Here is a 21,760-nt window from a genome sequence, read left to right as displayed (position 1 = left end):
CACTATTTCTATTGCATTAAAGAGCTTCAATGTAAACATTTTAAAAATTAAATCTCCTGTTAATTATTTTATGAAATAATTTCAATGATCTCCCTAGTTAAAAACTCTTTCAAGGTAAAGCTGAGGGGGTGAAGAGTGTTATGTGAATCTGATAGAAAGGCAGAGATAATGAGAGAGGAATAAAATTTATTTTAAAAAATACATCTAAGCTAAATAAAGAAAATCAGTAAGGCAATACATAACTCCAGAGAACAGTGATCTCATTTGGGTTGGTGGAGGATTGCAAGGGGACAGGAATACTTTCTCTTGCTTGCTCTGCTGTAGGGATTAATGAAAGAGGGAAAATGGAAAAAATACATCATTTGTAATTGAGCTTTCCCACTAAGAGAGGGAAAAAGCGTATAAAAGCTTCTGGATGCGTGTCAAGGGAACGAACGATATTTTAAAAGTTTGGCTAGAAACCAAAGAGCTACACCCACACGCAAAGCTTAACTGCTTCCCAACACGCTAACTAGACCACATATTTCCCCAGCTGGGAGGCATTGGCAGGGCTGGGAAATGGTGAGAAGGCTGGGGCTGCCTAGCTCTATTGCTTAGGAACACCCCCAGATGGAGGTGGAGGGACCTGACTGTATTCTGAAGAAATTTTCACCTTCAGCCTCAGTCAAAGGACCCCAGGGCAAGACAAGAAACAAACAAAAAGGGAAATTACAGTGAGGAATAGTTTACCTTGGGAGAACAGTTGAAATGCATACCAGGTACTGGGAGTGTAGTTACATACATTGTAATACACCGATACAGGTACAGCGTGCCAACTATGCAGAAAAATCTTCTGCTAATAATAGACCTAGAAAAAGGGAAAAACAGGGCAGATGCTCAGTCAAGAAATTCCGCAGGTTCATTTACTTTAAGTTTTCAATGACACAACAAAACAAATCCAAAAAACTGCTTGAGTGCTTGAAACCAGAACGAATATATGATGAATAGAACGATAGCTAGTAGCAGATTAAGGCAAAGATTTTGAGAATAATGTTCTGTTGTGCTTTTTTCGAAAAACATTAACTGGCCCAAAGAGCTTAAACCACTCTATATTGCTATTAATTTGGCTTCGTAAGGCCTTAAACTTGAGTTGACATTGAGTTGATGGACAAATGGAGCCCATTCTGACTGGTTAGAACTCAACTTTTTGGGGGGCTGGGGTTGGGAGGGCGCTGACTGTTGAGTACAGGAGTAGGAAAGGTAGCTGGGTCTGGTGTGGAAGCAGAGGTGGCAGGTCATGCCAGGGCATCTGGCTGCCAGGGCCATGGCCCCCATCCTAGAGGAATGGCACAAGCTCACTATGACAGGAGCAGCAAGGAGGTGGACAGGAGTGGCAATGTCCCCCCAGGACCCCGGGCAAGAAGTGGCAAATGAACTTGGCACAGGGGCCTGAGGTGAGGGGGACTGGGGTGTGGGTAGCCAGGGGGAAGGCTGTGGGGTACAGACTGTGGTGGTGGCTGCCCGGTCCCGGCACCTGGGAGAAGAGCAGAGGAGCGGTCCTCGTCTGGCTGACCCACACCAGCCCAGCTCACGCCCAGTGGTGCCACACCAGCTGCCAGAGCCTAGGCTGCCCGACACGCTGGCGCCCTCGCCCTGCTGCACTCCCAGGAGCAGCCCTTCTCACAGTGCCTGGCCCAGGTGAAGAAGGAGGAACAGGAGCCAAAGACCTGCCTGCAGTGGCTGGTGCTCAGGTCCTGTGTGTATGTGGGGGGCTGGGGGGGGGGTTTGCAGTGCACCAGGAAGAAGCCCACCAGCAGGCTGGCAGGCAGCAGTTAGACATTTAGAGAGTATCTTTTAGAGGGAAGATCTTCAGAAAATGAGAATGTCATTAGAATGAGAATTTAAAACTTTTATGCCATTTAATGAGTCAAAGACATTAAACATTTTACTCCCAGAAACTGATTCTCTGAGGCAACATGATGCCAAGGAAAGTACCTATCTGAAAGACAGCATCCAACCCTGCCCCACTCCCTGATGCCTAGGTGGCCTTGGGAGAGACTATCTACATCTCTGAGTCTCAATTTCCTAATTAGTAAAATAGACATAATAACATTAGAAATAATGTATGAAGAATCCCTACCATATAGTAGGCACAAATGGTAGCCATCAATTATATAGGTATGTAGATGAATAAAAATATAACCAAGAATTAGAAAGTTTTATTAGTGGTTCTAACATAATTACTTGATATTACATATACTGAAATTATTTGATACATACATGTATATTATAATCAAAATGCATATACATACATATTAATGAGTTTGATAACTTCTCCTAAGATCAAATTCCACATAATGGCCAGGCACAGTGGCTCACGCCTACAATCCCAGTGCTTTGGGGGGCCCAAGGCAGGAGGATTGCCTGCTTGTGGCCAAGAGTTCAAGACCAGCCTGGGCAACATAGCAAGACTTTGTCTCTACAAAAAATTTAAAAATTATCTGGGCATGGTGGCACACACCTGTAGTCCTAGCTACTTGGGAGGCTGAGGCAGAAAGATCACTTGAGCCCAGGAGTTCAAGGTTATAGTGAGCTATGATTGTGCCACTGCACTCCAGCCTGGGCAACAGAGCAAGACTCTGTCTCTCTTAAAAAAAAAAATATTCCACCTAAGTTTGTACAATATAAGCTCATTATACCTTAGTGTATTCTTGGACAAGCATGTTCCTTTCTTCTCTACTTTTCTCTTCTTCTACCACAGGCCAGAAGCATGGTTCTGTGGGTCTGCTCTTCCTCAACTTTGAAGAGTTCAGGTTTTCCTTGATCTGGGATGATCTGAGTTAATTTAACAAGGAAAGCCTGTGGACAGGCTTTCTTCTTAAAATACTGAATGTTCAATCACTCTACAATCATACAGTGTAGCTCTATTTTTATGCAGGACGGGAATGCCTGGTGAGGTATGGTAGTCAGAGGAGAATGTGTCTCATTTGTAACTTTTGTTTTAACAAGAGGAACAAAAAATAAGTAGCTTGATTACAAATTAATTTAAAAAAACAACCCGTGCAACTATATTAGCAGTTCATTCATACCTGCAAAGTCCATGCAAGTTATTTAGGTTTTATGAGTAGAATTTGGGGTGTCTTCTTACCTAGATTTTAGAAACTGGGTCAGAATTATTTACCATATGAGCCATCTTTGCTTATTTTCTCTTAGTTAAGCTGTGTATGTCACCTCCAAAGGTAAGAATTTATTTAGCATAAAGCTGCCTGGAGAGGTATATGCCTCTAATTTCAGTATAATAAAAAGCATAGTATAATTAAGCAATATAAAGAGAGACAATGCTAGAGAAAAATATTGGCCTATAAATGTCTTTGCCAAGAATACCAAAAGAGAAATACCTAAGTGAATTTTACATTGTAAGGTATCATGGTCATCTTTCTTAAAAAGAAAATGCCCATTCTAGCCATCCTGCTCAAACAAATTACTTGCAATTTCACTGGGACTATACAAAAAAACACCTGTAACCAGCTCCCCATTGAACAAATGTCAATGACACTATATAATCCTATCCCTTAAGGAACTATTTGACTTTTTGATTTATTTCCCGGAAATGGTAGATTTTCTGCAAGACAAAGGAGCTGAGATTCTGAAGGCCCCGGGGCAGACTTCCTGAAGCCAAGATTCACCATCTTCCACAACCTACCCTCAATGTAACTAACACCTTGTTAGTTATATCAAGACCTGCCCCAAGGCCTGTGGCCCCTCCTTTAAAAGCCCACGATCTCCTTAGCCAGAGAGATGGGCTTGAGGCTTCTCCTATTCTCTGAATAAGATCTCTTTCCTATAAAAATTTCTTGGTAATCCTCATTGTCTTGATAACTGGATCTTTGTGTGATGAGCAACTGGACATAGACTGAAAACCCCTTGCAATTTCGATAACACGCCTAAGAAAACTTTTAAATCTAGATCTGTTGAACTCTTTAGTGGAAGAAAAAGATTACTATCTTAAAATCACTTTGCCTGATTATTTCATGGTATACAAAAGATACACACACATACCCCCAGTAACTATTTCCATGTGTCAAACATGAGTCACCTGTGAGTACCAATGAAATTATTTCAGAATTATCTGGGAATGAAGTATATGAAAAAATAATAAAAGATGAATTTTTAAATTTACTTTTAATTAAAACATTGAAGGTTCATTCACATTTATTATTAGAATTGCAGTGAAAAAGTCAAGTGAAGTAATCCATATGAATTTGTCAATGTTAAGAATAAAGTAACAAGTTAGAAGTTTTTAAGAATTTTCTGATCTTTGGCATGTATTTTTTTTTATTTTAAACTAATCCTGTGAAAGATTATGATCTTTGGCATTTAATCCTTTTGAAATTAAGCTTAGAATGTCTTCAGTGTACAATGTTCAACAAGGATTTCCTACCACAACCTTTGAAAAGCAGAGTATAAAAGTGTTTCAAAGAATTGCATGTACTTCTGGCATTCATTCCTTTAATCAAAGAATCACACACATTTAGAATTCTTATTTACTTAAAGGCATAAAAGTTCAAGATCTGTTTTTAAAAAATAAACACAGAAGAAATGTTGAGATATTGCTAGAGATTAAGCAGATGTCAATAAGATGCATCATGTAATTTTCAAGATCACAATGGTGTTCTTCTCACATGCGATACACCTCTCCTTTCCTACTCAAAAGAAGCCAGTTTCCATCCGCTCACACTTTGCAATGACTGTCATCTCAGAGACTTGTATTTGGGCACAGATATCTATTTTTCTCCCAAGTGTTTGAGCACCGGGCTCATTACCATCTTTTCTGAGAGAACAGAGAAATGTACCTGTTCAATTTGATTATAAGGAAATAGGAATAAAAGTGTTAACATTTTATAGATAAGTATTAAGATGTGCTAGAATAGTATGTGATGTCCATTAACATAATGGTGGCCTTATTAAACTTTTTAATATCCGTTTTTAAAAAGGAAAAGGCACTCAGAACTTGATTACATACTATCAAAATCAGCCTTAAAACAGCAAAACTACAATGTTTTTGGCATCTGGTAGGACGATCTAAAATTCTAAAGGAAAATGGTGACAGAAGGAAATCAATATACTGGAAAGTAAAATTAAAATACCAGAAAGTTCTTTGTGTTTCCCACAAGTTGTCTCTCTCAATTAATCCACAGCAGCAAGACACAGACAACTCTCTTGGTGCTCAGACCTGCTCTCCGAGCTCTTTCTGGAAGCTGTTAGCTTTCAGAAACAAACAGGCCTTGATGCACAGCAGTGGAACGAAGCAACAACTCAAAACTAAGCATCAGTAAACAAGGGAGCGCACGTGGAGCCGTAACACAGACTCGGGGAGACCCAACCCTCTGGAGCAGTCACGGAGGCCAGAGCAGGGCTCGGGGCCCTGATTAGTGATTCCAGCACTGAACTGTGGACAACACAGCACTGAGCGGTATCTTCACTTTGATGCTAGTTCCACCTTTAACAAAGACTCACTTGGTGACCTTGACTATCTCAGTTAATTTCCTTGGAAATTAGCATCCTCACCAGCAAAAGGAGGAAAAGTACACCATTTTCATATGAGTCACAGAAAGGCTATGAAATAGTACCAAGAATGGGTACCAGAACAGTCATTTTTTTTTTCTTAATATAAGAGGTTGGAAAAATAAAGTAATTTTATTTAGAGCCAACTACCACACTATCAGAAAAAAAAAAGGAGTTTTTATTGAGGTATTTATTTCTTCTGGCATGGTACTAACAGCAGAAACTGTTTTGCCAGGATTCTCCTATATGCCAAGCTCTGTGTCAGCTTGGCAATGTGTGGCCACGATCCTAATTTTACAGATGGGAAAACTGAGGTTCAAAGAGTTTAAGTGGAAATATAAACGTATTACACAAGACAAAAATATTCAGGAAATTGCTGCAGATTGTGTAAGAAATCCCAATTTTGAGTGCTTGCAGATGAGGCAACATCCTATCACATTTCATTTACATTTCAAAAGCTACTTACCTCACATTTTTTACTTAGTTCTTTCATGTCATATTTCATACTGACCAGAACTCCATAAAATAAGCACTTTGAAAATAATTTAATAACTCCATTAGTTATTAAAGTACTGAAAAAATCCTTCTAGTATCATACAGATATCCACATTAAATGTGTCCATTTTTCATCACTGTTTGCAGTCTGTACCAGTCAGATTTGCTTATTACCCACCTCCCCATATATTTAATCAGTCACCCTGAAATGGCATCCATTTCTGAACCCTCCATCTCATCTAAACTTCCACAATCACCTTCTGTTGTCCCTAATACTCTTGCCTCCTGTTATGGTCTGAAAAATCCATATGCTGAAGCCTAATCACCAGTGATTAGGTCATAAGGGCAGAGCCTTCAGGTTTGGGCTTTGTGCCCTTATATTAATAAAAGAGACCCCAGAGTGCTAGTGCAACCTTCCACCATGTGAGGATGCAGCTAGAAGGCACCATCTATGAACCAGGAAGTTGGCCCTTACCAGATACCCATAAGCCTATGCCTTGATCTTGGACTTCCAGCCTCCGAAACAGTGGGAAATAAATTTCTATTCTTTATAAGATATCCAGTCTACGGCATTTTATTATAGCAGCTTAAACGGACTAAAGCATTTCCCCTCAAATTCATTCTGCATAGAGCAGCCAGGATCATCTTTTTTGAAACATTTAAACAGAGTATGTCTTTCAAAGCCTCCCAATGGTTGTCAAATGTATTTTAAATGAAATCCAAATCCTTTCCCAAGACCCTGATGCCTTAGATCTAGCAGCCTCTCTCCCACCATTCTCTAGGACTCCGCCTTCACCCCATGCCCTAGTGCTCTCTGAACACACCTTGCAAAGTCCCTCCTGCCTTAGAGAGAGCTCTGTGCAGGCCATTCTCTCTGCCTGTCACTGATTCTGCATCTGGGGTCATCTCCCAGATCGCCTGCTCTAGATAAGTCCCTGCTCCTCTCCACCCTACCCTTCTATTTTAATTTCTTCACAGCCCTCCCAACAATGTTCCCCACCCCAACATGAAGCTAACTCCAGAGATTCCAAAATCTGTCTTCCTCCCTTTAATTCCTTGCTACTAGCCCCTGAATTCCCTGAACTGTGACAATTGTTCGCAAGACCCTTCAAACTCCCTTCGACATGGCACTTCCTCAGTCTTTCCTTGCAAACATGAACCTCATTGATCTGGGCAAAGGGAGCCACTTATTGTTCCTAATCACAACCTGTTTCTTGTTTTTGCCTGCCAATCTTGTTCCCTGGCCTCTCCCATTATCCTGTCTGCTATAATCCTATCATCCACCACAAGCCTTCTTGATGTCCCCAATTGGACAGAGCTACTTCATCCTCCCAATCACTTTAGAATGTTGTTTCTACCGAGTGGTATCTTTAATAGTGAGACTATGACTATCACCACTACCAACAGCAGTGAAGTCTTATCCCCTCTATTAGAGGAAGCTCTCAAGAAGAGTTGTGTTCACTTGTCTTTTAGTTCCAGGGAGACTAAAATGGCACCTGTAATATGACTGGCAGTACTGCAGGAGGAAAAATTTCTGCACTTCAGAGCTTTACTTCTTACTCCTTCCAATAGTCCTTTCCTACTTCTTTGTATATACAGACACTTGTCCTTTAAAATCCTTTCATATATCTGCCAGGAGTAATCTGCCCTGATGCTCACTATCCCTGCACTCTGCATCTTTTCTGCACTCTTCACTTTTTCATTTAAAATGGAGCTGAGATTGCTCCATTCCTCCAAACAGGACGGTAACCCCCCCAGAGACTGGCACTGTGAGTTCTGCTTCCCTCCACCTCTCTCTCTTCTCCCTGCTGCCCTGGAGAGCTCCCCCCATCACAGCCTCAGGTACCTTAATGCAAACCCCCCCCCACCCCTGCGCGCCAAAACTCAGTTCTCAAGACTTTGAATTAGCTATTCTTCTCACTAGTGAAATTTTCAAGTTAAAAAAATTTTTTTTCTTTTTCTAAGCCCTGTGTAAAAAACCTGGAAGATAATGCAATAGTTAAGTTTAGGAAATGATCCCTACTTGTTTGGGGAATTTACAAAGAAGAGATCACATTATAAAACTGCTCCTGTTCCACCTGCTTTTTAAAAAAATATCATTTCCTGATTTAAACACAGATTATAACAGAAAGTAAAGGAAAAATGTTCCCCTTTTAAAATGTGAAAGAAAACATCAATACAATCTACTTGGGATAGTTATAAAGAATTAAAATCAAGAATCCTCCAGAAACTGCTATATAAAACTGCGTAAACAAAAGGAGTTACATTTCTTTGTTGGTATTTTAGGCTATTAACAGAAATAATATATATATACATGTACATATATGTGTGATGTAACTATATGAGTGTATACATACACAGAACACAACTATATATATAGTACAAATGTGTGTGTGTGTGTGTCTCTTCTCTCTATATATAGACACACACAAACACACCCAGGTCTCTCCTCATTCCTTCCCTTCATCAAAACTTACCCACCCTGAATCACATTCTTAGGGGCTTGTTCAGTCACAGCTAGCAGAACTGAACAATTAATATTTGCTTTTGGGCTAATGGATTACCCTTAAAAGTAAAACACTGTCATTTTATAGATGGTTTCCAAAAATATAGTAAACAAATACATCACTGGCAGTGGCTAACATTGAATTCTAAGCACAGGAACTAGCATAGTGTAACACTTAATAAATGTTAGCAGCTACTATTATTATTTATTCATTCACATAACAAATATATATGTGCTAGGCATTGTTTTAAGTATGGGGAATACAGTAGTGAACAGAATAGACAAAAAGCCTGCCTCGTGGTGCTTATGTTCTAGTAGAAGAGGCAGAAAAAAACAAGTAAATAAGTAAAATATAGAGCATGTTGGATAAGTACTAAAGGGTAAAAGTAAGGGAGAGTGTCACTGGGAGAAGGGAGGTGACAATTTCAGCTGGTCAGAGCAGGTCTACCTGTGCATGAGGGTCAACCATGAGGATATCTGCGGGAGAAGAGTACAGAAGCTAGGGTGTGCTGCTGTTTGTCAACAATCAAGGGGGTCAGGGAGCAGGGTGCATGTGGCAATGAGGTCCGCGAGGACCTCCTTGATCACCACGAAGACACTGGCTTTGCCACTCTGTGAGGCGGGAGAAGAGTGATATATGCTGACTCACTCCGTCAAGGGGACAAATCACTCAATGCAGTGGTCCCCAACCCTTTTGGCACCAGGGACCGGTTTCATGGAAGACAATTTTTCTGGAAGGAGGGTACAGCAGGATGGTTTCAGGATGATTCAAACACATTACATTTATTGTAGAGTCAAACCTCTCTGCTCATGATAATCTGTATTTGCAGCCGTTCTCCAGCGCTAGCTCCACCGGCTCAGCTCTGCCTCAGATCAGGCATTAGATTCTCATAAGGGGCGCACAGCCTAGATCCCTCGCATGTACAGTTTGCAGTAGGGTTACTGCTCCTATGAGAACCTAATGCCAACACTGATCTGACAGGAGTCGGAGCTTATGGAGCAATACCAGCAATGGAGAGCGACTGTAAATACAGATGGAGCTTTGCTGCTCACCCACTGCTCACCTATGCAGCCCGGTTTCTAACAGGCCATGGGAGCGCTACCAGTCCACATCCCAGGGGTTGGGACCACAAACTTAACAGAAGCAAAAGCAGGTTAACCCCGGTAAGAGATGACAGTGGTTAGACTTATGGCAGCAACAGAGATGGTGGGAAGATTTACAGACTGACCAGACGTGGGGTGGAAGAAAAAACAAGAGGAGGAAAAAGGAAGCAAAGTAGAGGCCTGCAAAAGGCTACAAGGTTCAGGTGATCTGGTAAGAGAAGGGGACAGGGAAGGTTCCCAGCAAAGAAAAAACAACAGGATCTGAGCCCCAGGCTCTGAGCCTAGATAGATTATAGGTTGGAATCACAGGGAGGAGAGAAAAGGTGCTAGAAACAAAAAGAAAAAGAATTAGGTGGGGCACCCCGGGTCAGCGGGCTTCAGTGGAGAAACTGATTGACGTTGGTGGCAAAGGGAACGTCCCAGGCTGGTGGTGAGTGGGGCCCACGCCACACCTTGGACGGCCCAGGACAGCAGTCAGCAAGGACAGAGCTAAGTACATTTCCCACAACCTACAGGGGAGAAGCAAGACGTGACAACTATCAGGGTTGGCAGGACCATCCTGGGGCACATACACACGTCTCCCAGATGGAACATAACACACAAACCTTATTATTAAAAACTGACCTGATCTGTTTTTATTCTACCTGTCCTATGCACGTGGAATCTATGCCACTATATCTGCTAAGAAAATGTATTTCCAGAGGACAGGTGCCTGGGAAATTTCTAGACTGGATTTATACTGAAGAGCCTTCAATCCCCAAAACATGCCATTGTGGGATGCTGGGCAAGTCAATAGCTTCTCCGCGCCTCAGTTATTGTTACTGAGAGAGAAGAATAAAACTAGTTATTTTAAGGTTTGATTGAATCAATGACACAATGCACATACAAAATTCTTGTTACTCAGACGTCATCTGGTTTGGAATCTGCCTCTTGAATAGGGTGATAATGATTTTTGACAATATGGATGAAGAAGAAAAACAGAATAAAACAGACTCTGAGTAAGCACATAATTGATGCAACTACATGTGCAAGGGGAAGAGAAAAGAGGGAAAGAGACAATCCCTGAACTCTTATCTTGCTTAATCGCTGGAGAGGAATATAACAACTTATCAGCCAATTAAATAATGGGAGAGCTGACAAAAAAACCTGCAGTAACATGAGAGAATTCTGTCTTTATGAGTTTTATACATGAATGGAGTCTGGACAAAACACTTTCAAAAACTGAGACGTCACTGTGAGACCAAACATTCCCCAGAATATAACCCCTATGCAACTGTTTTGCAAGCTGCTGTATCCCTAGCACACATTGTTGGTAAATAATGAACGTAAAGATGTTCTGAAGTTCCAGCAGAGACTACCCTTGTGGTCTACAGCATAAGGCTAATTTATAATAAAATGAAATGACCTTAAGAAAAGGCTCTTCTGGAACTTAGAAAATAAATTTCTATTGAATAGTAACCCAAGGGAGACTTGATTCCTATCAAATGCTCTATATTAAGCACTTTTAAGAACTTTACTTAATCACAACCATCAAAGACATAAAAACAATGGAAAAAATGTTGACAGTATCTGTGGTCATAAAATACTTGGGGAATAGGAGAGGAAAGAGTAAGTATTTTGATCCAATCAACTTAATGTGCAAAGAAACACTGATGGAATTAAAATAGGGTAAAATGAAAGATGTCAGTGGACAGTCTAATCGATTGAATAAAATACAAACTAAAACCGATCAAATTAGCATCTGACAGCGCAGTTGCCAAACAGCACAAAGGTTGTATCCTTGGAAATTAGATTCCATTCACAGAAGAGAAATGCTATAAACTTTCTTATGTTGGCCGATACCCACCTAATAATTAAGGTCGCCAAAACCACAGGCTTTATATCAAAGGTTAAAACATAAAATAAGTCTTTCCCAAAGTGATCTCAGAACATAAAATATGGAATACTGGTAAACATCTAAAAATCCATCCCGGTATCTCAGAGCATAATCCCAGAAAAGCCACACTGGAAAACTGTATCTATTCCTTCCTGCAGGATCATCAAAGCTCCTAGAAACAGTTCTAAACAGAGACGTCATGGCAGGTCCTAAGCAAGATCTGCTGCCATCACTTTGCTTCTCTAGTTCCTTCCCTTTTGGCATGGGATCAATTTTCAAAGAACGTAGTCAGTGACCATTTCTATCTCACCAGTCTCTCCATAAATCTATGCAACTGTTTATGCCAGAATGTTCTATCCCATCCCCCAAATGTATCTACCACTAAGCTCTCTCAATTCCATCCCACATCCCAACTGTCCAATGGCTCTTTTCTTTTTTCTTCAAATCTTTTCACCACCAGTGGACCAATATACCCTGCAACATTTATTTCACATTTATACAATCCGCCCCTTCCCCACCAAACTGACTTAAACTACTTTTAGGTAAATGTCTGATCCAAAAGCAGCTATGGTAGAAAACACATATCAGGATATACACGTGACTTGACTTTGCCCTGAAGTAAAATACAGTTAAGCAAATTTGTACGATTCCCTCAAATTACTGTTACCTCTCCATTAGATTCCATATACAAATCAGGGATTCACAGAGAGACCCGAAAACCTTGTATGAGAAAGATACGGCAACAGAAGCCAGCCCTGTAGCTATGAAAGACAAGCAGCTCCGAATGTAATAGAAGCCACAGCTTCTAGAAAGAGATCAGCCCTTCCTCCTAGACTCAGCACAAAATTTATTCATTGCACAAATGTGACCTGAGTTTAAGTCATGATCACCTTCTCCCTGGACTACTGCAATGGTGTCCTAACCAGGCCCCTTGCTTCAACTTCTGCTTCCCTAAGTCTCTACACTGCAGCCATGGCCATTGTTTTAAAATTCCAGTCTGTTCTTTCTATTCTCCCCTAATGACTTAATACCACACTGGGAATAAAACCCAAACTCTTTATCCACGGCCCAGACCTCACTGACCTCCTGTATCAGGGCTCTCCCCAACTCATTCGGCTATCCAGGCCCTTGACTGTTCCTCAATTAAGCCTCAAAACTCTGCACTTGCTGTTCCCCTGCCTGGACTGCTCTCCCCCAAACACCTGCATGAATCTCTCTTATTTGACTCAGGCGTCTCCTCAACGGTCATCTCATCAGAGGCCTTCTCCAATCATTCCATGTAAAATATCACCCCTCCCCACTAACTGCAACATTTGCTACCCCTTTATACTGCTTTATTTTTCTCCATTTCCCTCGTACTAGCTGACATATATTCATTTGTTTACCGCCTGCCTTAATCTGGCCAAATATAGGCTTCATGAGAGCATCGGGGTCCTCTGCTCATTGCAGCATCCCCAGGGTTTGTAAGTACCTGGCACTTAGTAGGCTGCTCAATAAATATGAATGAATGAATAAATGAATTTTAAATGAGCACTTTCTATATGCCAGACTCTGTGCCAGGCACTGGGATATAAAGATGAATAGGATCTAGTTTTTTCCCTTGAGGAACTTAAAAATCAAAAGAGACACATACACAAATAATAGAATGTAGTGTGAGATGAGCTTAAAGTGTTTGAGGAAAACTGTGCAGTAGCTAGAGACAAGGCAGGTCAGGCTGGGACTGCATTATCAAGAACCTTAAGCTAATGAGTTGTTTCACCATGTGCGTACTCGCTACGGAGCACTAAATAGGAAGGCGAAGAGGAGATGTATCTAATTTAAAATTAGAACTGACAGAACTTAGTGACTTTCTGGATGAAAGGAACTGAGGAGTTCTAGGTTTCTAGGAAATGATACCGGCCAGACAAGAGGAAGAACAAGTCGGACAAAAAAGATAAATCCAGTTTTAGATAAACTGAGTCTGAGGTACCTATGATCATTATACCAAGTCATAATGATTTCTTTCTCTGGTGACTTGGAAACTCTACAGTCCTCTCCCTTGGCTTTCTCTGTCAGGCATTTATAATGTCCCAATACAGCTGAGCCACACGTATCACACATAGGTACCACTGTGTTAGCCATGATTTAGCCATGCACGAATAGTCCTTAAGTCTTCAGGCTTTATAGAATCTGTAAGTTTAATATATTCTTTATCATGCTTTCTTAAAACAAGGGATACCTGTTTTGCAGTGAAGTCTGACACAAATGCAGAGATTTCCCAGGGATTTTTCCTAGTCAGTGGCTTGAAAGTCCAATTCTAAATGGGGAGACAACATTATTTACAATTTTAAAAACCAAAAAAAGTTCTCAAGGACAGGCATTATTGTTGCTTTCCACTTGATAATGTCATGGAAATCCCATGTGGATATATGTATACATAAACATATACATACAGGCATGAGGGGGAAAAGTTAAGAATGAAAGGAGGGGAAAAATTAAAGTACAAAAAAATCAAAACCTATGTTTGACAGTAAAGGACAATTATATACAACATAGGGATAAAACCAAATGTCACAATTTCACAAATTCAGCATCAAGGTTTTCCAGCACCTCAAACACTGGTTAAAGGATTTGCTGTTAGGGGATGCTGGCCAAATTCCAGTGATCTCATTTCTCAGTAAGTCATCCTCTACGGTTCCATCCCCTGGTTCTTCTCTAAAAAGTGGAAGAGGCTAAAGTGAGAAGGGATTGGCTGATCTTTTTTTAAAGGGCTCCAGGCCTCTTAAAATCAAAGTAAAATGCCCCACTGGAAATTACTATCCAAACAGGCTTAATTCTGAGGAGCTATGTAAAATGGGATCCTTAGTGGCAAAGCTCCTATGGAAGTTGTAGAAAGGTCAAGACACAGAAGAGACAAACACAGAAAGAGGGAGAGTTTAACTCTCTGTTAAACAGAATATCCCATAACCATAAGGATCCATTTCTCCAAAATACCACATAAATACAATGACTACACCGCAATAACCAATTAACTAGAAATAAGGGGTCTCTCTGACACTACGAAAGATTTTCTCTTCTTTATGAGAGCCAGGGGAAAGGTAGTTCATCCACACTCACTGCCTGACATGTCATCTGTATCCTTCTTCCTACCTCTTACATGCCTGGTAGGCCACAGACACTGACGAGAGGTCACAAGGAGAGCGATGGGAAGCCAGGGATGTACCCAATAGAGCAACAGGGTAGGAAGATGCTTAGGGTTATCAGACAACAGTCTCCTTCCATTTCTCACATTCCTATCCGCCAGAGTTGGAAACCAGAGAGGACTTTAAAGAATCCTTAGTTGGATGCATTCCGGATAAAAACACTGAAGCTAATAAAATTCAAACATAATTAGTTTATCCAATAATGTTAGAATCAAATAAAACACAGTTGTATAGGACAACAGAAATAACCCAGACTGAGAGGCCCTTGTTTTATCTGTGATAAAAACAAGGCTCCTAAGATTTTGGGATTCGCCCACACCAGCATGTTAGGGTCATGGCTGCCTGCATGCTAATATTGGGTTAATTTTGTCCAAGACACAAATCAACAATTTTACTGCTGTTGAATAATTTAAATGTATAAATGACTATAGTATTGGAAATAAGTACCAGGAAAACACAAAATTAGAAAGCTTAAAGATAAACAGATTTGAGGAAAATTCCTTTCTAGGAAAAACATACAAAATAATAAACATTAAAGAAATTAGTCCTATAGTTAGGACAATTTCTTAGAACAAGAATAAAATTACTTAAAAGCATCAGTTCTGTGAAAGATTTGGACTTATCCATGTTATGACTTACTCAAAATTATATTCTGGGGTAGTAAATTATTTGCTTGCATGTAAAAATTTTGATGAAAAACCAGAAAACTCGTAGAAACAAAACAACAAACAGGAAAAACCCAAGAAGCAAAATTTGAGCTGACCTTGCTTTGTAAAGGTAAAGTACTAGCATTTTTTTCCAATAAGTTTTTAGGGAAAAAAAGTTTAAAAGTCAAAAAGGCCAGGAATGGTGTCTCATGCCTGCAATCCTAGCACTTTGGGAGGCTGAGGTGGAAGAACTGCTTGAGCTCAGGAATTCAACACCAGCCTGAGCAAGAACGAGACCCTGTCTCTACCAAAAAAAAAAAAAATAGAAAAATTAGCCAGGCATGGTGGCATGCACCTGTAGTCCCAGTTGCTTAGGAGGCTGAGGCAGGAGGACTGCTTGAGCCCAAAAGTTTGAGTTTGAAGTGAGCTATGATGATGTCACTGCACTCTAGCCAGGGCAACAGAGTGAGACTCTGTCTCAAAAAAAAAAAAAAAAAAAAGATCAAAAGTAGGACTGAAGTTCGGCAGCCAAAAGAATGAAAATATTTAATAAATTTTGAGCATCTCATATTTATAAAGCCTATTCCTGTCTACTTAGCCTCTTAAAACTAAAGCAACAAAAAAGGTCCTTCACCAAATCAAATGCAGCCCAGACCATCAATTCTATTTCAAAGTTCGCTTCAACTATAGGATTGTCAAACCAGCCCTAAATAAACACTGCCCAGTTAAATTACTTCCTTTACACAAGTTAAGACAGTCCTTCCCTGTAAAAGAGTCAGGAACTGCTTTTATTTCCATTTGCAGATAATAATGTATAAGGTTAAAAAAACACAGTTCTCATAAAACATAACAGGAAAAAACTCATCGTTTGCTGTCCAAGAAAGTTCAGCATGAACTCTCAGTCTGCATCTGTTTTCTTGATTTAAGATGATTTCCTTAACATTCAACCATGCTGTGGGTCATGAAACACAGTCCATCAGCGAGAAACTCAGCTCCGTAACCAACCCTCCTCCAACCCCAATGCGTGGAAGCCATAAAGATGGTCCAAGAAAGGGAAAATCAGACACCAATGAAGGGCAATGTAGGTGTTTATTGGCTGTGGGTGACCCAAGTACACAGCCTGCCTGAGGGGTTCTGTGCTGAGTTTAGGGCTTGGGATGTGAAAGCCACTTTGGATCCACCTGAAACTAAATGGGAAATGCCTACTTAAAACCCTAGGAAACTCGAATGGGATAGCTGCATACTGCTTTAAGTGCCACACACTAGAAGGTGGGAATTCATTCAGGCCCATCTGAGTCCCACCTACCCTGAGAGTATCCTTTTCTCTACAACCCCAGCCATTCAGAATTTTATGTGTGAAACATCTTTAAATCCATATTGCCGGGGTTCCAGATGTCTGACTGTGTGTGGGAAACACTACACAGCAATTCACAGTGCTTAGAGGCCTAGTGTCAATAGTTTATTTAATGGGTTAATTAACCAACCAAAACTAGGTGGTTTATCTGTTGTTCAATAGCCTGCACTCTGAAGACATCTGAGGATTTTTCTTCTTGTTAAGTGAAAACAGAACACCATCTCTAACATTCCATCCCAGTCATCATTCTACATGAATCTTGTGCAAAACAAGCAACAAACACAGCATTTGCTTAAAGCTGCCAGAAAGTGAGTTAGTTCAATAGGGCATGTGGTTAAAAAAGAAAAAAAAAAAAAAGGAATTAGTATGTGTTGATTCCAACTACTTGATAAATCTCATTTCTAAATAATAATTAGATGTCGGGAGTGCAAACCCCACCATCGTTGAATCATAGAGCTTTTACTTTACTTACTTGTATTTTAAGAGCAGCCACTGAATTAACCAGAGTCCTACAAGGATCATGCCGTTAATTTCACAAATAGAAAAGGCCCACTGCACCCGGTTAAAATGGTCAAAAAACGTGTCCGGTAGTGGAGGCTGCACCTCCTTAGGAGGTACTCGTTCATGGACGACCGAGATCATCACTGTGGTGAGAACAAAACAGGAAAGTGCATAAAGAAAGGCCAGAAAAGTCTTGCCCCACTCCATGGGGTATTGGGAGCGCTCTGGCTCTGGCATGGGGATCTTTATCATCTCCTTCCTATATCCGTTTGGCATTCCGTTGGGTTTCACCTTGATGCTGAAGCTGCCGTCGGGTGTGGGGACGTCTACGCCGATGCTGAGGTGCCCGTTGGCATGGCCGTTCTTGTGTGCTTCCATGTGGTGTTCCATTTTCAGGGTCTCTATCATGTCCAGGAGCCGCTGCCCGTTGTCAGAGGAGACTCTGCACAAGGGGGGTTTTTTGAAATCTTCTTGGGTCAGGTTGATCAAATCCCGGCCTGTGAAATGTTCCAGAGGCTCACAGTATTCTGGCATAGCATTCTCCAGCAGCCAGTCTGCCACCTTCTTGGGTGACCAATACACCACTTCCTTCATGGTACTGGCAGACAGCAGGCAGGCCGAGCTCGCTCTCAGCAGGTCAGCAGTCACCGTTCCTACAGGGCAGGACGCCGTCTCGCCTGGGCTCACTCATCCTGTCGGGCCTCATGAGCAGAGACTTGTTTGGCAAGATGGTCAAGGAAGTTTTTAAACACCTCATGTAGCTCTCCAAGGTTCCTGAGTGCCCGAGCATTAACTCACCTCATTTTTGAATGGGACTCTTCCTTCTGTGGAGGCAAGAGAGAAAAGATCAGGATACTGGGATTTCCGGATCAACTCCCTCAAAAACCAAAGCCTTGACATGCACAAGGAAAATGGAAAACCAGTTACTGGTGAATGCTCCAGTTTTCAAACATGTATTTGTTACAGGGATGACTGATTTCCTGGTTATTAGTCTTCCATGACAGAGCATGACATTGTATCTGAAAATGGATAAGATCGAAGGAGACATGTTTTACAGGATTGCCATGGTGCCTTTTCTAAGAAATAATTCAACAGTGCTTTGGACATTGCTCAACATAGACCAGTGATTCTCTTTGTCCTTACAGGCTTCCTAAGATAATTTGAAAGAATATGGCAAATCTTTTAATCTACCATTCTATCTGGTGAAGAATGTTTAAAAATGTACATAATACACAGCAACTTAATAGCATAGACGATCATAGAAATGCTGAGCTTCAAGATCACCTGGTATAATAATTATATATCCTTGTACCAAAAAATCAGTGAAGCCCTTTTTCCAAATGTGCTTAAGCTCCAAATATATAAAAGAGTTATAAATGCAGCTGCCTGGTGGAAGCACCGGTGGAGTGAAGGGCCAAGCTCCTGCCTACTGCTGATCCTTCTATTCCCAGTCCCCAGGGGTTCTGTGGAACCCCACAGTTTGAAAATAAAGAATCTGATCAAATTCCTTCATTTGTAAGTGAAGAATCTGAGATTTAGAAAGGTCAAGGAACGTTCCCACAGTCAAATTGCAACCTGTATAGAAGAGTTACAAGTTTCTGAGTCCTAGTTCAGCATATTTATTTATTATTTGGCCAACTATGTGACAATAAACAAAAGGCATATGTGTAAGGAAGATTTGAAGGCAGGATTCAAAATTTTATAAATTTATGTATAAATATAAATATATATAAATAATGTATATATTATAACCACAATCGTGGCTAATGAATACAGGCAGAGCATCTCTAATCCAAAAATCCAAAATCCAAGATGCTCCAACATCCAAAACTTTTTGAACGCCAACAGGACACTCAAAGAAAATGGTCATTAGAGCATTTAGGATTTCAGATTTTTGGATTAGGGGTACTCAACCAGATGAATTCTGCAAATATTCCAAAATCCAGGGAAAAAAAGTATCTGAAATCTGAAATACTTTTGGTCCCAATCATTTTGGATAAGGAATATTCAACCTGTACAACATTGCATAAAACAACTGGAAAGAAATACATCACATATTAACTGAAGCTATACTTGATAGTTCTGGGGGTATTTTGTTTTTCTCTCATCTATTTTTCTTTAATAAGCACATTACTTTTATAATGAGCATTTAAAATAAAAAGAAAACTTAAAAGACCTAATACTAAAAAAAAAGCATCACAGTTAATGAAGCATGGCCTTTGGCAGGAGGCAGAGCACGGTTCCAACTCTCAGCATCGCCCATGTATTCATAACCCATTATGTGAACTTCAGCTTACTCACCTGTAAAATGGGATAATGACAATGAAGTATTTCTTTCATAAGGTTGTTGTCAGTACTTAACTAAGAAACCAGATATGAAAGTTGACAAAATATGACCTAGCTCAAAAAGCAGTGATTTTCAAAGGGGTCTCTATTGGCGTCCATATCCCTTTTATTTTCCCTTCTCAAACTGTCTATCATATCCAATAGCCACTGTCCACTATCTCTCACTAGGAAAAAGAGCTGCCAGTGGGCTATTTTTTTTTCCTCAAATGATGAATGTTATGTTAATTGCAAAAAGCTTACACAGATCTGGAGGTTTAAGAGCTGAAAATTACTGATGATACTATTTCCCTAAGTATGTTTCTATGGAATAATAATCTGATAAAATGTTTTGTGCTTTAAAAAAAAAAACAAACTCTGTAGGCAAATAAGCCTAGGAACTGCATACTATAATTTCTTTCCTGGGGCCAGCAGTACAACTAGGATGTTAAAAGCTCAAGAAAGTCTTCCAGTAGAGAAACTACTACCAGAATTTCTCAAATTGACTTCATCAAGGCTGTCCTACTCCCTGCCCTTTTTTCCACGGGATTCATCTCTACTGAACCCCAAAATCTGTCTCGGGAATGAGGATGGTCCATTCCCAGTTTTCTAGTCCAAATGATAACCAATCAAACGGCAATAATAGCTTTAAAAGAAATTCCAGACCCTGCAAAAGAACTGGGCATTCCCTCTTCTGAGCATCCGCACCGTCCGTATCACACCCTCTCGTGATTAAGTGTCTGTCTAGACCACCCCCACCAAAGCCCACCAGTGAGTGTGGACAAACTACAACCTCAGAACGTGCGCAACCAATACCTGCTCAATATCTTCAGAAATATTCCTTAGACCTAGCAATACGTAGCTGGTTTAATGGAAAACAAATCTCCTAAAAATGTCACTGATATTGAAAACTGCTTTAAAACAATTTGGATGGGCAAGAAGAAAAAGACAGGCATTCTCCAGAAAGAAATATAAAACCAAAGTGAAGCTCTGACCACTTAAAAACCACTGCAGAGGAATTTCAATTGCCACCAGTACTGCCCAGAGTGTCGAGAAGACACACACGCCAAATGGGAGTTCTGGCAAGAGGTCGTGCAGGAGAGGCGATCTCCTTGGCCTCAGACCCAAGGCCTCTCCTCAAATCCTCCCCAGCAGTAGAACAACAGCCAACAGAACCCTCAACATTGAGAAGTGGTTATGAGAACTCTAAAGAAAAGTCTTCAACGGAGTGTTCAGGCCCCTGACCACAGCCTATTCACGTAAGTTCTGCATTTTCCCCCTTGCCCAACCCAGGAAGTCTGCCAGGACGGGAAACCCCCACAGAACCACAGAGACCAGACCAAGGCCAAGGTGTTATTTCACTTCTCTCTGATGGGAGGAACAGTCATATCATCTCCTCTTAAGAGATAATAAACCTTAAAACAGAAAAAAAAAAATCAAATGGTAGAAGACAATTTAATATAAGCATCCACCTAAATGAAGGAACACTAATCTTGCAAAGGCAAGCCCAGCAGGTAGTTTCTGAGAGCCAGAAAAACTCTTGAAGGGATGGCAAGAAAAATTAATGGCTTCCATTAATTAACTAGGACAAAAAAATCATTCCTTCCTTAAGAGGTGATTCCCATCAACAACTTGGAATTGTCCAACTGCTCCTCTTCAACAAGTCCGGATACTTCCCTTAGTCTTTAAGGTCCTTCTCTGCAAAGCCTTACCTGGCCACTCAACTTCAAAATTCTTTGAATTTCTACCTGACTTCTTTACACCATGAATCCCTGTGACACACGATATAATTTAACAGTCTTGTGTTACATGGTATATAGAAAGAGCATTAGCCACATGAGTCGACAAGCCTGTGTTTGAGACCCAGCTTGGCTACTTCCCTTCTTGACAAAGTCCTTTAACCTTGCCAAGCCTCAGTTTCCTCTGGAAAATGGAATTGACAACTACCATACCTATATCTCCACACAGGCTCCTACTACTGTGAGGATCCAATCATGTAAAAAGAATACAAGCTATTAATTACTCCAAGAAGTATGCCCTGGTCTTTTTTTAATATCCTACTTCTTTTCTAATGCCCCACTGGGCCTATGGTGACATTTCATAAATATTTACCAAAGCTGCCACTTCCAAATGACATTTTTAAAACCCCATCATTCTGACACACATGAATAAAGCCAACCTTCCAAATTTCGTGAGGAAATAAATCTTTATTTTTCAAGCAAGTTTTGA

General features: G+C 40.6%; 1 protein-coding gene across 7 annotated transcripts in view; it reads right to left on the bottom strand.

Annotated features, from left to right (window-relative positions):
- SGMS1 (sphingomyelin synthase 1) overlaps positions 1–21,760 on the bottom strand; it is a 280,335-nt gene that overhangs the window by 22,223 nt on the left and 236,352 nt on the right. For all 7 annotated transcript variants that reach the window (XM_045569229.1, XM_045569232.1, XM_045569231.1 and 4 more), the window contains 2 exons: positions 17,181–18,033; positions 730–847 (listed from right to left, as the gene is read on the bottom strand). In XM_045569229.1, coding sequence (XP_045425185.1) covers positions 730–847; positions 17,181–17,803 — 741 coding nt within the window. In that variant the 5' untranslated portion in view covers positions 17,804–18,033. The remainder of the gene's footprint in view (positions 1–729; positions 848–17,180; positions 18,034–21,760) is intronic.

Source organism: Lemur catta, chromosome 14 (assembly GCF_020740605.2).
Source record: "Lemur catta isolate mLemCat1 chromosome 14, mLemCat1.pri, whole genome shotgun sequence".
Classification (NCBI taxonomy): Eukaryota; Metazoa; Chordata; class Mammalia; order Primates; family Lemuridae; genus Lemur; species Lemur catta.
The sequence above is the reverse complement of the archived record's forward strand: the minus strand, read 5'-3'. Positions and strand labels throughout refer to the sequence as shown.